Below are 16,244 nucleotides of genomic sequence, written 5' to 3'. Positions count from 1 at the left end.
AATGATTGAGCAGGTAGGTACATGTACGTTGGCAAAAAATTGAAATTTGTAAAGGGTAGTGTCTGATATCAGAAAAATACTTTTCTGACACGTGTTACATATAAACAGTTCTCGTGATCAAGAGTCTAATGATAAATATAAACCTGGTCCAAACTTCACAAATAATTCAGATACAGCAGCAAAAGTACGATGGTTCTTTTTCAAACCACGACCGAAGTCGAGGGATCGGAAAACGCACCATCATTTCTAGGACTCCTCAACAAGTTCTTTGGGGCCTACTTAATGCTGGTGGTTATAATATTTGGGTTCGTTGGAAACATGTTCTCCATTATTATCTTCGTAAGGCAGAGAAGGAGGAACACCGCAGCAAGCGTGTACCTAGTGTCGTTGGCTGTGTCAGATACCGGAAACCTGGTCATGAGTTTTCAGACCTGGCTTCATAATGGTTTATTTTACGTCACAAATGGAGAGATTAACATCCCGTCTGGCGCAACAGATATTGGTTGTCAACTCCGAATATTCATTTGGAATTGTTTTGTGTTTATGTCGGCATTCATCATCATCGCTTACAGTATAGAACGCTGTGTAGCGGTTTGGTATCCTCTGAAGGTGGCAGGCCTCTTCACCAGTCGACGGCGGAATATCATTCTCGTCGTCCTTTTATTAACCTCTTTTACGTTTTACTGTCCGGCGTTTTTGACTTATGTGTCGACCACGATGAAAATCCAAGGCATTACCAGGCGGTTTTGTTTGAAAGGGCCGGGCATGTTTCCAACCTGGCTATTAGAGGCCTTTGATGTCTGGCTATTCAACACCAATATGGTTGCTCCAGTCTGTATCGTGTTCATCATCAACACTCTGATTGTAGCTGGAGTTTTCCGAGCAGGCAATAATATTAAGCACTTAGCTAAAGACTCCAAGACGGAAATACTGCAGAGAAAACTAGTCAAAAATCTGTTTATCGTTTCTTTGATATATTTCCTTTCAATGGCCCCGTATGCTATATTCCGCTGGGTTTTTTTTATTGCAGGTTCCCCCATATACCTCCGCGAATTGGCCGTCGCAATGTCTAATTTCATCGTTTCAAATTATGCAGTAAATTTCATCATCTACATGTGTACATTGAAGTACTTTAGGGATGACGTTAACTTTTTATACTGCGGACGCATGTTAGATGATGAAGAACGCGGGACCTAACCATGGTGAATTAGATGTTTTTGAATAAAAAATTGACGTCATTCATAGACGTGACGAAGTAGGCTAGTTTGGATAGATTAATGTAAAAACGAAATACCAAACCGACAATCAATAATGTGATGGAATTATACTTATATTATAATATCAACTATGACATATATGACAATAAGGGCATCAGCCTGCAAATGCTGAAATCCTCTAATAGCAGCTAATATATTGTAGAAATTTACAAAGACTTTACCACAAATCCAGGTGTCCTTTAGATCTAATCAGAAAATACTAACATGTGATTAAAAAAAGTTCTCACAAAAATAGTTGCACGTTAACCGGATACACCGACTCTAGTGTGTTTTCACACCCTACCACGAAACGCCGAAGTGAACGCATAATCCCGTGCTTTCTGCCTTTAATATGGGACGGTTATAATTCCTGCTCCTTCTTCAATATTCGTGGTCGTGCCGTCATCAACTTGACAGTGACGTTGTCCATGATGTAGCTTTCCCGACGATGTAGCCATTCTTGGTGTACGTCATCCTTTTCCTTAACCTTTTAAATAGAAAGATTTTCACAATATAGCCCTATAAAATTTGAATTACGCATATACCAATAAAATATACATACTACGGATTAAATAATGCACTTACATCCACAACTAATCGATACCGTTGAAATCCTTTTTTGGGGCAGCTTTTGTGTTCCTTGGTCATTTCACCAGTTTCGAATTACACCGCCGATCACGCAGAGTAACTAATGGTTCATATAACTTTTTAAAAAAGACAAAAGCTAGCATTGATTTGCCATTGAACTTGAGTTCCACTGAATCTCGCTGTACAATTGTTGAAAGACCACAGCGTCTATTGTCCATATCATGAGAGGAGGTGAGAGTTAGGGCCTTACAAGCACCGCCCGTTTATGAGAATCGATCATCACAGATATTATGGAAGTCTAGAAACGCGTTGGTGGAAGTGTTTAGTTGACGGGTTCAAAACGAGTGACTTCGTGACTTAAGATTGGTTGGTAAACTACGTCATATAAAAGAGGGCATCGACAAAATCGCAAAGTCACATCGTAAACATCGTATTCGATCATAATCAGCAACTTGCCAAACACAGATTATATTGATACGGAAAGCTAGGAAGACAAACGAACGATTCGGCTTGTTCCATCAGGATAATTGAGCTGTTAGCCAAACTTGTGTCGAAGACATTTTCGTATGTGGTCTCCGAAACGATCTGCCTTCTGTGTCTCCTCAACTTAAAAGCAATGCGAACAACAGCTTCGACACTGGCCCGCCATCTTTCGCGTATATAACCAAGATTAGGCGTAACACCAGAGAGACAAATCCATTTGCCTGACAAGGGAGTCCTAGTTGTGCATGTACTTCATTGCATCAGCACTACATGTACATACAGATGAACCCATATTAGGCAGTACCCATTCGCTCGAACCATGGGAATGGTTGTTAGAGCAAGGTGATACAAAGGAGTAGGTTCGCCCAGTTCAAGGTCAAATTGAAAGAACGTGTGGGAGGAGAGTTTGCTCGTGCCCTTTATATACGGTATCCGGGATGAATGTATGTGTTTTCGTCTGCACGAGAAGCAACAGAATCTTTGTTTTGTTTGTCTCTCACTGAGGCCGGTTATTTAGTTCCTCAAACAGAGGAAGTATTTTGTTCTCGGTATCCATTGACCATATACCGATAAAATATACATACTACGGGTTAAATAATGCATTTACATCCAACAACTAATCGATACCGTTGAAATCCTTATTTGCGGCAGCTTTTGTGTTCCTCAGTCATTTCGGCAGTTTCGAATTACACTGCCGATCACGCGAAGTAACTATTGGTTCATATAACTTAAAGAAAAAGACCAAATTTAGCATTGATTTGCCATTGAGACTTTTAGTATCAACGAATCGCGCTGTGCAATTATCGCCCGTTTCTGAGACTCATCACAGATGGAAGTCAAGAAACGCGTTGGTGGAAGTGTTTAGTTGACGAGTTCTAAACGAGTGCCTTCATGACTTATGATTGGTTGGTACACTAACGTCACATAGGAGACGGCATCGACAAAATCGCAAGGCCACATCGTAAACATCGTATTCGATCATAATCGGCAACTTGCCAAACACAGATTCTATTGAAACGGTAAGCAAGGGAGAAAAACGGATGATACGGCTTGTACCGTCAGGATAATTGTGCAGTCAGCCAAACTTGTTTCTAAGACCTTTTCGTATGTGGACGCCGAAGACTTTGAAACGATCTGCCTTCTGTGTTTCTATCAACGCAATAGCAATGCGAACAACAACTTCGACACTGCGGCCCGCCATCTTTCGCGTACATAACCAAGATTAGGCGTAACACCAGAGAGACAAATCCATTTGCCGGAGAAGGGAGTCCTAGTTGTGCATGTAGTTCATCGCATCAGCACTACAGGTACACACAGATGACCCCATATTGGGCACTACCCATTCGCTCGAACCCTGGGAATGGATGTTAGAGCAAAGTGAGTAGGTTCGCCAAGTTAAAGGTCAAATTGAAAGAACGTGTGGGAGGTGAGTTCGCTCGTGCCCTTTATACACGGTATCCAGGATGAATGTTGGAAGAGTAACCACCTTACCTTTCACGAAAATACCTTTCACGAAAATACTCAACTTTTTTACTGCGCCCCCGATGCTCTCCCGAATAAAAACACTAAGCTTCTTTTTGGCACTCGGCTCATGATCACGGCCTTTTGTGCAGGTTTGCCTTCAGGGGTGCATGAGATATGTCCCCGTCTTCGTCAGTCAAAACCCCTTTTATGGCTGCGAAAGGCCTGTATTGTGTTCGGCTGTTTAGACTCTACCCAGCGAGGCGGTGGTACAACTCGGGTATTGTCGTGCTTCGGATCTTATTGGTGAGTGGATCCAGTATACCCGAATTTCCCAAACATCAAAGTTGGTTTTTTTCTAAAATATATACAGTGGAACCTCTTTCAGCGGAAACCGCTCTAACGAGGACAACCTATCTGTTAAGGACACTAGTTTGGTCCCAAATTGATTGTTTTTATTCAATTTGACCTCTCCAATCAGGACAAAGCTCTCTATTAAAGAGAGCACTTGACAGCCCGGAGGGTGTCCTTATTAGAGAGGTTCTACTGTACGAACAATGTTAACGTTCGGTGCATTACGGGTATAAATAACCCACCATAGCCATAGCTGCGTTTGTTATAGTTGTCCTTTCACAATAGGCATGCGTATAGTCATTGCTGCATCTATCATGTCTGGTTTGAACAATGGAGCCTCTTTAGGCTTAACAGTCTCAAGAGTATACGGGCTCTTGGGTAAATTGGACTCAGCCTCTTTGACAGCCTTCACTTGAATGACCTTATCGCCGAGTTTTAATGTTTCTACCATGAGTTCATTTTTAAATTCTCGATGAACGAATGGTACGACATTTTTCAGTTGGTCACATTTGTAAGATACCCCTCCAATGGCGCGGCAGTCGGACAGCTTAGGATGGCCGTACATGTACTCGGAGATGACGAACTTAACGGGGTCATGCGGCGAGGGTACGTCAAACGCTTCAAACGGTCTGTTATGAAGAGGAAACACGTCCGTCTTCTGTCTCTGTCTGTCCGGGTAGCTGAGAGAATTAACATGAGTCCCATTATCTGTGAAGTACAGCAGATCTATAAATGGCCATTTCCATCTGCCGGACGTTCCTTTCAGAACATGTTGGGCTGCTTTCGATTCGGAATAAACATGGGCAATACCACGCGCATCTGTCTTGAGCTTGTAGTCGTTTTCTTTATCAATGGCTGCAGTGATCTCGTCCCGATGGCGGATGTCTACATACAGATCTATGTCAATATCATATGGGATCATCCCATGGTGTCGCCAGGAGCCAAGCAAAGACCCTTCACTGAGATAGTACTTCCATCCATGCTTCGTTGCTAGCTTCATAAAGTAGTCTAACAGTTCTAGAAGCGCTTGCCGATTACTTTCCTGCAAGCGATAATCTCTTAAGAAGTCACAGATTCCATCATGGTCCGTACGTCGCTGTTGCGCGGTGCACCTCAGAACTGGGAAGACACGTGGATATTTGAGTTTGGTCGCCAGCTTGGTGTGCGGCAATCGCTCTGCGGGAGAAAGACAAACAAGTTTCATGAGAAAATTCTGGAACGAAACTTGATCTGGATGTTCGGGAGGGTAAAGCTATATAATTGCAAATTTATATACTTTCAAGGTTTGTTTCAAAAATGCCCACACATTTTTAAAGGGATATACGATGCAACAGACTCCCTTCCCTCCAGATGATGATGATATATCTGTGGACGAGTCAAGATGGGTCGGCGAACACGAAATACAACAGATGAATACAGATTTGTGTCGGTAGTGCTAACAATGATCTCAGCGATCATATTTGAGAAGTATACCACAATAATTGTAAAAAACAAAAGTAAGCTTAATTGCCTTGGATTAATTCGTGCGAGTGCAATGAGTGTTTTACCTCGCCCAGTTGTGAGGAGGGTATGGGAAGGACAAGATGGCTTCCACCACACTAGACCGACCAGAACTCCGGCAATGATAAGCACCACAAGCGTGCCAGCCTTGAGGCAGGAAGGTGTCATGCCATAGCTGAAGGAAAAAAAGGAATTGAGATATCTACACACTAATTGCATCTGATCATCGGTGGCATGTGTTGATGAGATTAAAATACATATAAACCACTCGCAATTCGGGTCGAAAATGTACCATTGCCAGTTATGCAAAGTTTGCCTGACGAATCTTGCTGTAAAACGTGATTTGAATGATCGCTTTAACATACATCGGGTGGTTTTAATTTTCTGTAGAGGGACTGAACCCTAATAGAAATTATCAATCCGCAGGCAGACATACAGTGGTTGCTCTATTAACTGGTCTTTGCTAGAATTTACTAAGTTAAGATTAGTGGGGCCCAGAAGTGGACTAGGCCTAGGAAAGGAGCCCAGGAAAACCTGGTGTCAGTCAATCATGCCACAAAACCAGTTAATTGAGTACCCACTGTATATCCATAAGGTTTGCAATGGTGGAACCACTCAATAATTGTCTCAGTGGAGCATAAATTTGAGTTGTGCCTTATGGCTTCACGTCGTTTTTACGAGTATGCTCGGCATCTATGTCTACAATGTGCAGATGTTTTATGGATGGCGACATTTCTAATCGATAAACACCTGTCCAGCTTTGCATGATCACTGATAGAAAGTCAGATGTGTAAAATGTATTTTCGCTGTAAGCATCTAGGGGGCGAATCGGCGCGAAATGTCCTCAAATATTGCCTTTTTAGATCGAGTGTACATGTGTGCAAATTGAATGTAAAACGAATTAAAATAGGCCTACGACTTTGCAACAGCTAAAGGGGGGCTGAAAAGATAATCACGTTCTCCACTGTCACAAGTGCATCTATATTTCGTTCCAAAAGCATCGCAAAAAGCAGCAACATTTTGCAGTTGATAACACGTATTTGTCTCGTGTCAGTTGTGCTAATCCACTCGCAAACCTCTTAAAAGGGATATGGAGTTACACAACTTCTTGCTCCTAAACGGGACGTTTAATAATTAGTGGGGCCCTGAAGGTGTTGCTCAAATTGGACCCTGTTGCATCCATCCCGACCTTTTGTCAAAATCCATATGCAACGGTTTAGGATGGTTTGTCACAAGATAAAGCCATGATTTTGGTTTTTTTCTTAGGCTTGTCAGAAGTTCATTTGCCCGACTACATATCCCCATTAAAATAAGCCAGATGGGCGTTTTACGTACCTTCGCATCGCGTTGACTTCTAGAGACATCCAGAAAAACCGCAGTACAGTTAACGGTGTACAGCCAAAATGTTGAATATGACTGCGGCGCCACACTGAGCCGACTACCCAAACCAGTGATGACGAGGTCGACAAGACGATTATTTCGTTCTATTGTGTGTAGTTATTTGGAGAAAGTGACGTCTGGTTTATGATATTTTTCAAAAAGCTAGTAATCCAATCCCGCGCGGCGTTCCTGAGAATTCGCAAATATACACGCAAATGACAACACAGACGACTACACGTAGTAACCTATATCTCCTAAATGTAGATAGATTGGCTGAATATACATGTGTAACAACTATTTTGTTGTATCATTAATGCCTTGAGTGAAAGTGGCTGTTGTTTCGTGAAGTCATATTGCTAATCCAGATGGAATAACACAGCGCATGTGTAACAACGACCAGGTGTCGCAAACATGACGGGAGGAGTTTCGTGACCATTCAGCTGTTCTTATCGATAGTACATGTATTTCGACCGAGTCTGCTAGCAAATGATGCAAATTATACTATCATATTCAAATTGACATTTAGTGCTGATTACAATTTGAATTTATAATCGATTGTTAGTGATCCACAGACTTCATATCATATATCATTTTTATATTTCAGCTTTTAGCCAATTAGATTTAAATATTCTACTTGGCTACCAAAGCCTATATCACTTTTTTGCGAGAGGTACGGTATCTGTTATGATCTACGTACACTACGCAATATACTAGGCATTGTCTTTTGTCCGAAATTTCGCTGTACAATTTAAATGGTACTGTTTCCCCGTCGAAACTGCCTTTAACAGTTTATTACGTCACACTCACAGCTTAGCATTTTCATTACGGCCTAAATTAGAACTACAAAGCGAGTACCCAGCATGCTGTAGGCTCCCAGATGAGAAAATCGATCCATCCGCTGCCTCCATACATTATCGACATCTGTTTGTAGAATACATTATCATCTAGAATAAAGTTACTGACTTATTAAAGTAAACTTTTCAAGTGCGCAATAGTTTGACACGTTTAAGGTATAGAAATCGCTCGGAGAATTTGAGAAAAATTCCGCAGCCACAACTTCTCCATGGTGGTTCCACTAGTGGTGAGGAGGGGGGGGGGCAAATCACCAACCCAGGCCCTCACTGAAACGTCTGCTTTCATTCAATTTCTTTGAATTTTTAGAGCTTATGCTATTCTAAGAGGTAAAAAAGGTATTTGACCACCACCCCCCCCCCCCAACCCTCTACTTCAGCCTGCTCGCCCAGCTCATAAGTAGCCCAGAAGGCTCATTAATTCGAGATTCGAAATTCAAAACTCGACTTCAAAAATTTTACCTCGGAAATCAAAATTCTAAAGTCTCTTAGTCGGTGTCGCCGTTGAAACGATGATACCCTTTCGCATACATCAACAAAACAACATACAAAAAGATCGTTCTTCAGGATCATCCTAGTATAATAATGGTCGGCAAGATTTGCACCGACTTGCCGTCATCCTATTATAAAAACGTCAGCGTCACCGGTGGCCCGGAGCGTCAATGTACTTTTCAGGGTGTCGATTAGATAACACATCTTTGTGGCATCATCGTAGGCGTACGCATTACAACTCGTGTTATCTACGCAAGCTACACTACAAGATAAAGAACTCCTCGTCGATACTGTCTTTAACAGTGTTCCTTTGCTTGGTCTTGTCGTCGACTTTTTATATGGAACATTCCTCATGGCAGAGTCTGCAAAAAGGGACCAGACGAATAATAACAGAAAATATTTACTAAACCGGCTATACTGAAAATGAGAACAGAGCACCTGCCGCCGGCTTGTGGTATTCGACTCGATGACTCGACGACGCGATGACTCGATGACGCGATCGTTGCTATGGATTTTGCTAAAATACGGAATCCCATGATCCTGGTCTCCGGGCTACCGCTGCAACAGCAGAGGTTTTAGCTCGGCCTTTCCCATACCCAGCTACGGTATGTGGAAGGATGTGCCCCTCCCCCCCCCCCCCCCCCCCCAGCCATGGCCACTGAAGATTGGTCCCCGCGATTGATTTTGATATTTAAAGGACTCGCGGAAGTTTCATAGCATGCAAAATGACCGGAGATTTAATTGACAAACAAGCTTCTAGTGGCCAATGTCAGATGTCATGTGGTAGTCTGTCAACAATCGGAATTTCGCATATGTGCAGTTTTTTAGACTCAGTCACTCAGTCTCTCTTCCGTCCCTTGACATCTGCCCCCCCCCCCCCCCCCCCATACATCAGCCCCTCTACATGCTTTCCGAAATTGCTGGCTTGCATTGGAACTAGCCTAACTTTTTCCCCCTTGTCCGTCATTAAAGGCATTCAAGTGTGTTGGTCAACCATGACTATCTCCTTTGTCCCTCCACCACAGGCCTGGTTTCCCCTTATGACATCACTATTTCGGACACTCAGCGCCCCATTTCTGGAAAGGTGTAAAGGACATTTAATATTGCCGTGCTGAACGGATATCCAGAGCCAACCTTGTCTCCAGGAACTCGCGTGTCATTTTAACATTGGAACTTCTGCTCGTAAAGAACCTGGGTAGGAGGTTGATCTGAACCAGCTATATTTAGGTGTATTTAGCTGTATTGACGGTAAAGATACCAGTGGCTTGCATAGCAACATGGCGCATGGTTTTATCAAAAATGCGAACTTGTAGGAAACGAAAAATGGTCGGATTAGATACGGTGAAAACAGCTGGAAAGGGGTTGGTAATGATCGGTTCTTTTTTATTTTCCTCAACTTATGATTCTATGTATAAATTACAGTCCAAGCAGTGATATTCTTTAAAAAGATTCCAACTTGATCGCGTCATCGAGTCATCGCGTCGTCGAGTCATCGAGTCGAATACCACAAGCCCCTGCCGCCGGCCCCGAATCTATAATTTCCAAACTGAACTGCCACAGACACAGATTCCGTAGTTCTGATAGGCTATAAATGTTATAAGTAGGTCATTTACATGTAGCTACCGTGTGCGTTTTCTTGTCATCGACTGCAAACAAATTTTTAATTTAAACTGATGGCAGTTGTTTAAAACATGTATCTCCTTTCATCTCTGTACTTTTTATCAACATTATGTTTATTTACATACATCTCACACTGTACATTGCTTATCTTGCTTATTCAACTCTGTAATAACCATATGGTATTAATACAGAATAAATTGAAATTGAAAGTAGAAATTGGTATATAGAATAGCTAGAATAGATCGTGAGTTTTGTACATATGGTGCAATATGTATTGTAACTGGTTGTGAGTCATCCAATGTGCACTTCCATGAGCTCAGATAAATTCGGGTCCTAGCACCACACGATAGCAATATTACAACATACTGCGAAACAGTAAATGGTGAATAAAAAATATACAAAATGGTAGTATGTGACTGTTGAAACGAGCCAAATGAAACAAGCCCAAACTAAACGGTCCAAATAAACGTTTTAAACCTGAACTGAAAGATTAAGTTTACATGTAATAATTATTGCAAGATTCGGTATGTTTCTGGCATAAAATATAATATTATTCACATAGTCCCATTCAAATTGGTTCATTTGAAGTTTTGCTAGGTGCATCATGGAACGTTTCATTCACTCGTTTATTTTGGCTTGTTTAAAACTTAAACGAGCCGAAGTTAGTGGGCCCGAGTGAATAAAAGTGCTATCAACCTAACGCCTTGCAAACATTACATCTAAACGTGAGCTTCAATTTCATGTTGGAATGTGTATTTGGTTCGTTTAGTTTGGTCTTTGTTTCATTTGGCTCGTTTCAACACTACACGAAGCATCACTTTGTTCGTGTTTATCTTTCTTGAATCGACAGAGAATGGATGGATCCATGTTGAATACGTCAAAAGATCACGTACTCATCAAAAGCCAACAACAATCAAGGAATCTGCGTCAGCAGCAGTTTGGGAATTATTTATTCACCCGCCGGCCCTCCGAAAACAGCAGGAGGAAACAGATAAGAAATTCCCGCTTGCGGGAATGTCCGCTGTATTTGCCCCTGTAACTCGTATAAGCTCCCGTAACTCTGAAATGACGGACAAACCTGATGCACTCAAGAAATGAAAAGATGGACGACAGCATTTACCCGTTTTATCCAGCATATTAGCAGAGGACCCGTAAAATGCTGTGGACGTGCAGGACCTCCGTTTTAAGAAGCATTTCGAAGAGTGGGTGTTCAACTGGAAGCAGACACAGCTTGGGTACTTGTTACATAAGTAACTACATAGATACACGTCTTTGGTGGAGAAGGATGTGATGTCGTTTCCGCCACAGTCGCCCTGTCTCCATGTATACCCGGGCGGAATGGCTGTAGGATGAGAAGCAAACAGAATGTATATCGCAATATCATCTATATAGGCAGTAAATCAAAGCTATTATTGGCTGGGGTCGTTCATTCTGTAATGAGGACATTTGTAAATTCGTGGTCCAGTTTGCGTACTAGGAATATATTAATAGTTGAATAAAATGAGAGCCATGCCGTTCCCAAACTGTGCACATTTATCACTTGGAGGCCACCAGTTTGAACCCCTAGCTCCTGTCTATAGTGTATACATACTTCCCTTTAAAGAGAATATAATGATACTTGTCTACATGTTTATCCGACTCAACTCTCGACCATTTATCATTTGTCCAATATGGGGTGGGCCACACTGACAAAAATGAGTACGGTAAAAAGGAAATAATTATGTCTTGTACATATACATGTACTAAAATGTTTGTGCCTGTCATATTTTAGAAACATTGTTATATATACCTCTGTCTCATGCAGTGACAGGTCCATAGACCAGTTATAAAATTCAGTGTAAAAAGTTCAGTGACAGACAGGCGGAGAACACGGATTACACGGCTTAAAACTAATCAGAGATAATTTATTATGCCGAATATTACACTGGCTGCAATGATTATATGTTCAGCAGGATGGCGGTGCTACTACATGTATAGGCCTAATATTGGGCGATATGAATAAAGACTAGCAAATGCTTTTACTTCAATTCTGTACAGAAAGGCCTAGTGTAAATGTACATAAAGTTTTAGATAAAAGCATTTGCTAGTCTTTATTCATATCACCCATTGTCTCAACACGGGGTAACCCCTGGCCACATTTCGTTTTGGGAAAGACGAATGGCCACCATGAACGCATAAAATGCCTCTTCAGCTTTTAATACACTTTTAGTAGTGTAGGCCACCTGATGTGAGCTTACGATATCATTTTTACTGAACGTGGTATTTGGAACAATATAATCAGTATGAAATACGAAACTCGTAATTATGGTAAAATGGGGGTAATTGTACATTGTAGCAACGGTCTAATTGTAGCCCCTGGCTATGATTTTGATTGATATCCCGGTAACCATGACACTATTCAGCCAACTTATACACGGATATAAAAGACGTAACTTTTGAGTACCATGACATACATAGTTTTTGGTTAGAGGAAGTGATACTGAATTGGAGGTATTGGTTGTCTCACCTAAACCGCGAGGGCGGACCTAAAATGTAGACCAAAACCGAGGCGGAGCCGAGGTTTTGGCTAATATTTTAGCTCCACCCGATCGGTTTGGGTGAGACAATCAATAACGACAGTGAGTTATCAATTTTAATTCTAAAACTTATCAAATAAAAGATCGAATAATGTGGTTTGAAATGCTTTTGAAATACTTCCACATTTTGCACCAACCCAAGCGGTTGAGGTTGTCTCACCAAAACCTCTGTGGTAAAAACGAGGCTATAAACATTACCCATTATGAAAGTGAAATATTCTCACTCGGGTGTTTTAGAATATGCTACCTGTTGTTAAGAGCTTTGGCTACAAGAAGTTAACAAGTCAGACACATGCCGGGGCGGTGCACTAGTATAGTCGTCATATTTGTAACATGGTTCAGGTGATCGATACTTAGTGTAAAGAAAGCTTTATGCAGCATTTGATCATGAAATTTTTCAGATACACTTTTCTATTTGTAGCCCGTTGCCTGAGGGTATTTGTATCCCCTATATGAAATGGCTCAAGATAACCTGTTATAAACCATAAAGATGCGAGAGGTTGCATTTCATAACCATTAAATGATGGCAGCCATATAATTGGGGATGATACATGAAATCTACCTGAAACTACGCAGTTTAATGGCGCACGACAAGACCGTCGGTCAATTCAGAATATCACAAGCTCTTATCTGACACAATGTGCAGCGTATAGCGAAGGGGTAAAGGGGACTTGGTTTCTTTCAGCAAATATTTTTTGAGGGTTTGTGTCGAACATCTCTTATGAGATCAATCAAAACCATCTGGGCGTGTACTGATACAAGCAAAACCTCGCTGTAAAACTGGACTGGAATAATATTGAAAGTTACCATGAACAAAATGTTCTTAAACATAAAAAACAATCAATTTGAAATTGCAGTCAGGGGGTTCAATAACCCAAAAACAAAAGCCACGGGGTAATTGCAGCCTTTGGCCTCACGTCTTGTACGGTCACTCAGAAACATGGCATTGGATAAAGTGTCCTGAATTACAGGCAGGCAATATTCGTCGATGATTTCACCAAGTAACCAATCACAGCAAAATTTTTCATTTTAAGGGAACTCCACTCAAACACTCCGTATAGTTTGAATGACTCTGTGCATTACATATGAAACAGTATATTATTGACATTGGCTTTGAATATCACCATGATAATTGGTATGTAAGGAGACATGGCTAGTACAACTCAGATGGCGCTGTTATCTCAATTTCAGAAAAATTGTAGATGGGTCACTTTGTGAAAATATCGACGTATTATTGGAAGAGGTGTAACATTACATTATCCAGCCCGATTCCAGCCTGACTCTGCCGGTGTGCAAGGGATAGTAGTCCTAGGGCTGATAGTCCGTGTAACAATAGCCCGCATTGCTAAATGTTTTGGTTAGGGTTAGCGGTACAATAGATCATGCTGCTTAATTGATCAAATACCATGCTACCGGACTATGACTCCAGGGGGACTATATCCGCTGTCACACCGGGAAATCTCTAGCGTAACCGAAGGTAAAGGTGAAGAGGGGCTACATTTATCACATCTTACCTTATGCATCAACACTCTTGAAATGATTGGGGACTTGCGAGTCCCGTCCAGTTTATTCGAAACCGATATTCCCACTCCAAGATCTGTTGTATTGACCGGGGTATCGACTACATGTATAGGAAACCTGGCGAGTCAGTGGACACGACTTACCGATTGTACACAGTACAAGAGGAGGCTGTAGGATAACTCCGATGAAGATAGACCAAGGAAGTGTTGAATGTTTCATTGTGCTTCTCCTGAAGAAGGTCAAAACACACGAGACAAAGTCAAAGATACAAAAAGTACAAAGATAACCAACAACACATATCAACAGCCACTGTTAACCCTTACACCCCCAAGTCACAAGGACATAAATCTCACCTCTTGCAGGACAGTGTGATCAAATGCACAGCAAGGCTAGCTCCCTAAAATCCCAATCATATCTGGCAAAATACAGTAGCAAAATGGGAATTTAAGCCTAGATACGAGCGGGCTTTGTTTTAAGACACTAGACTGGGTATTGGGCTAGGTCAGAATTCTTTTAGCTGCAAGGTGTAAAGGGGCAGAAGAATGTAATGATTGTTTCGGACCAATTACATTCAGGGAAATATTTTTTTCTCAAAGACATTAATTTTGTAAGTACCTCAGGAACCAGAACAATGCAAATATAGAAGTGGTTTCAAAACAAAGCGTATGCACTAAGTTATAAGAATGTGAACTGCTCCGTACCCTCAGTGCTACTTATTACCCGCTTTTGAGAGAGGAAATCCTTGTCACAGGAAATTGTTTCGTTCGGCATAGCATGTACTGGGATATTATCTATTCAGTGCGTACATGCATCCGGTAATTCTGTCAGTTTTGTCAGGTCTGTCACACTGCACTTTAACACAGCGTTCTTCCCGATGTTTGATTCGTATCGGCAACTATCGACTTTTAAGTCAAAATGGCACTTACTCAAATTTTCCAAATAACATGAAATTTCAGGAACAGATTATGATAATAAAGTTCGGTAGCTATATCAGCACGTCCAATTACTTTGTTGGTAAAACATTATCACAGCAAAAATGAGACACCTTGTATCAACTAGTTAATTTTTGTAGTACGTGTAAATGTACGTCGTAAATATTTTAAAAAGGGGTACACCATTCTTATATTATTCACTTGGGCCTCAAGAGTATATAGAACTGCAGTAATACACAATAACATGGCAGTGCATTTATAATCAAGCACACAAATTTACTGAAATCTGTATACCAGTTTTGATAGTTCGTATCCAGTACGTATTTTACAAAATTCAAAGGCGTCGGCCTCTTGTGTTTACTATGAAGTTGCTTTGGTACGCCTAGTTGTAGTTGTTCTTTAGATTTTTTCTTTACGGCTTTAATTGGAAAAAAAGATCTCGTCAATCATGCAATGGTTTACTTATGAAGTGATTGCCGATAGAAAAAATTGGTGCTATGAATAAGTTACAATTGAAATATTCTAGGTAATTTCCTGGCTTGGGTATTCGGAGGGACGATTTTGAAGGAAGATATAAAGAATTTTTCTTACTCCTAACCAAGGGAGCAAAGAACGTAAGAATATTACCTACCGTAAGTAGTTCAATGACAATGCCCATTAAATGTTCTTTCAACGTATCACTAAAACATTTCAACATATATATAAATAACGCCCTTAAGAAAGCGTTTATTGCTTAGATCCAGTAGTCCGAATTACCGACACCAGCTACGAGGTGTCGAAAATCCTAGAATAAGCATTCGCTTCGATCATCTCTCGGTAATGTCTGGCCTGCTAAGTAGCCACAGCTCCGCTTCACACTTCCGCTCCACTAAAAGGTTGACCGGCCTGTGATGGTTGAGTCAAAAATCTAGTAATCAAAACAAATCCGATATATTTTACGGCCAGTTAGCTATTAACCAATGCGACGAAAATGGCGTTTGTCCGGCTGCCACTACCAAGTACAACAGATCGATCATTTGATCATCGGCAGTCACATCAAAGCTAGCCTGGTTCCTGGACAGATTAGCGCTCTGCAAACGAGTGATTTAAATCGCTGCGACATGCGATTCAAATCGCCCGGCATGCAACGCCATATAGCTCGATTGCGGTGGTAAGTGCAGCCGAGAAACCTGTAACAAGAAGTCTATGACCAGCGATCATCCATCGAATCGATTTCGCAGCTCGCTGCAA

The 16,244-nt window shown here is 41.3% G+C and overlaps 2 protein-coding genes across 4 annotated transcripts; both read right to left on the bottom strand.

Moving 5' to 3' along the window:
* Nucleotides 1-1,311: 1,311 nt before the first annotated feature.
* Nucleotides 1,312-7,958, bottom strand: LOC135485675 (uncharacterized). 3 transcript variants are annotated; one of them, XR_010446595.1, is made up of 4 exons: nucleotides 6,978-7,958; nucleotides 5,690-5,817; nucleotides 1,842-5,318; nucleotides 1,312-1,743 (listed from the first exon to the last, which is right to left on the bottom strand). XR_010446595.1 is itself a non-coding variant. In XM_064768024.1 (4 exons), exons 1-3 carry the CDS (start codon nucleotides 7,004-7,006, stop codon nucleotides 4,405-4,407), a joined length of 1,071 nt encoding a protein of 356 aa, XP_064624094.1. In that variant the 5' UTR covers nucleotides 7,007-7,958; the 3' UTR covers nucleotides 1,312-1,743; nucleotides 4,385-4,404. The 3 variants fall into 3 exon arrangements, 2 of the variants coding, with proteins under 2 accessions (XP_064624094.1, XP_064624093.1); XM_064768024.1 differs by having other exon boundaries at nucleotides 4,385-5,318; XM_064768023.1 differs by having other exon boundaries at nucleotides 1,312-5,318.
* Nucleotides 7,959-8,305: 347 nt separating this feature from the next.
* On the bottom strand, nucleotides 8,306-15,655 carry LOC135485746 (uncharacterized). Its single transcript, XM_064768140.1, has 4 exons — nucleotides 15,646-15,655; nucleotides 14,226-14,311; nucleotides 11,106-11,327; nucleotides 8,306-8,727 (listed from the first exon to the last, which is right to left on the bottom strand). Exons 2-4 carry the CDS (start codon nucleotides 14,299-14,301, stop codon nucleotides 8,489-8,491), a joined length of 537 nt encoding a protein of 178 aa, XP_064624210.1. The 5' UTR covers nucleotides 14,302-14,311; nucleotides 15,646-15,655; the 3' UTR covers nucleotides 8,306-8,488.
* Between the last annotated feature and the right edge of the window lie 589 nt (nucleotides 15,656-16,244).

Source organism: Lineus longissimus, chromosome 3 (genome assembly GCF_910592395.1).
Source record: "Lineus longissimus chromosome 3, tnLinLong1.2, whole genome shotgun sequence".
In the NCBI taxonomy this organism is placed as follows: Eukaryota; Metazoa; Nemertea; class Pilidiophora; order Heteronemertea; family Lineidae; genus Lineus; species Lineus longissimus.
The sequence above is the reverse complement of the archived record's forward strand: the minus strand, read 5'-3'. Positions and strand labels throughout refer to the sequence as shown.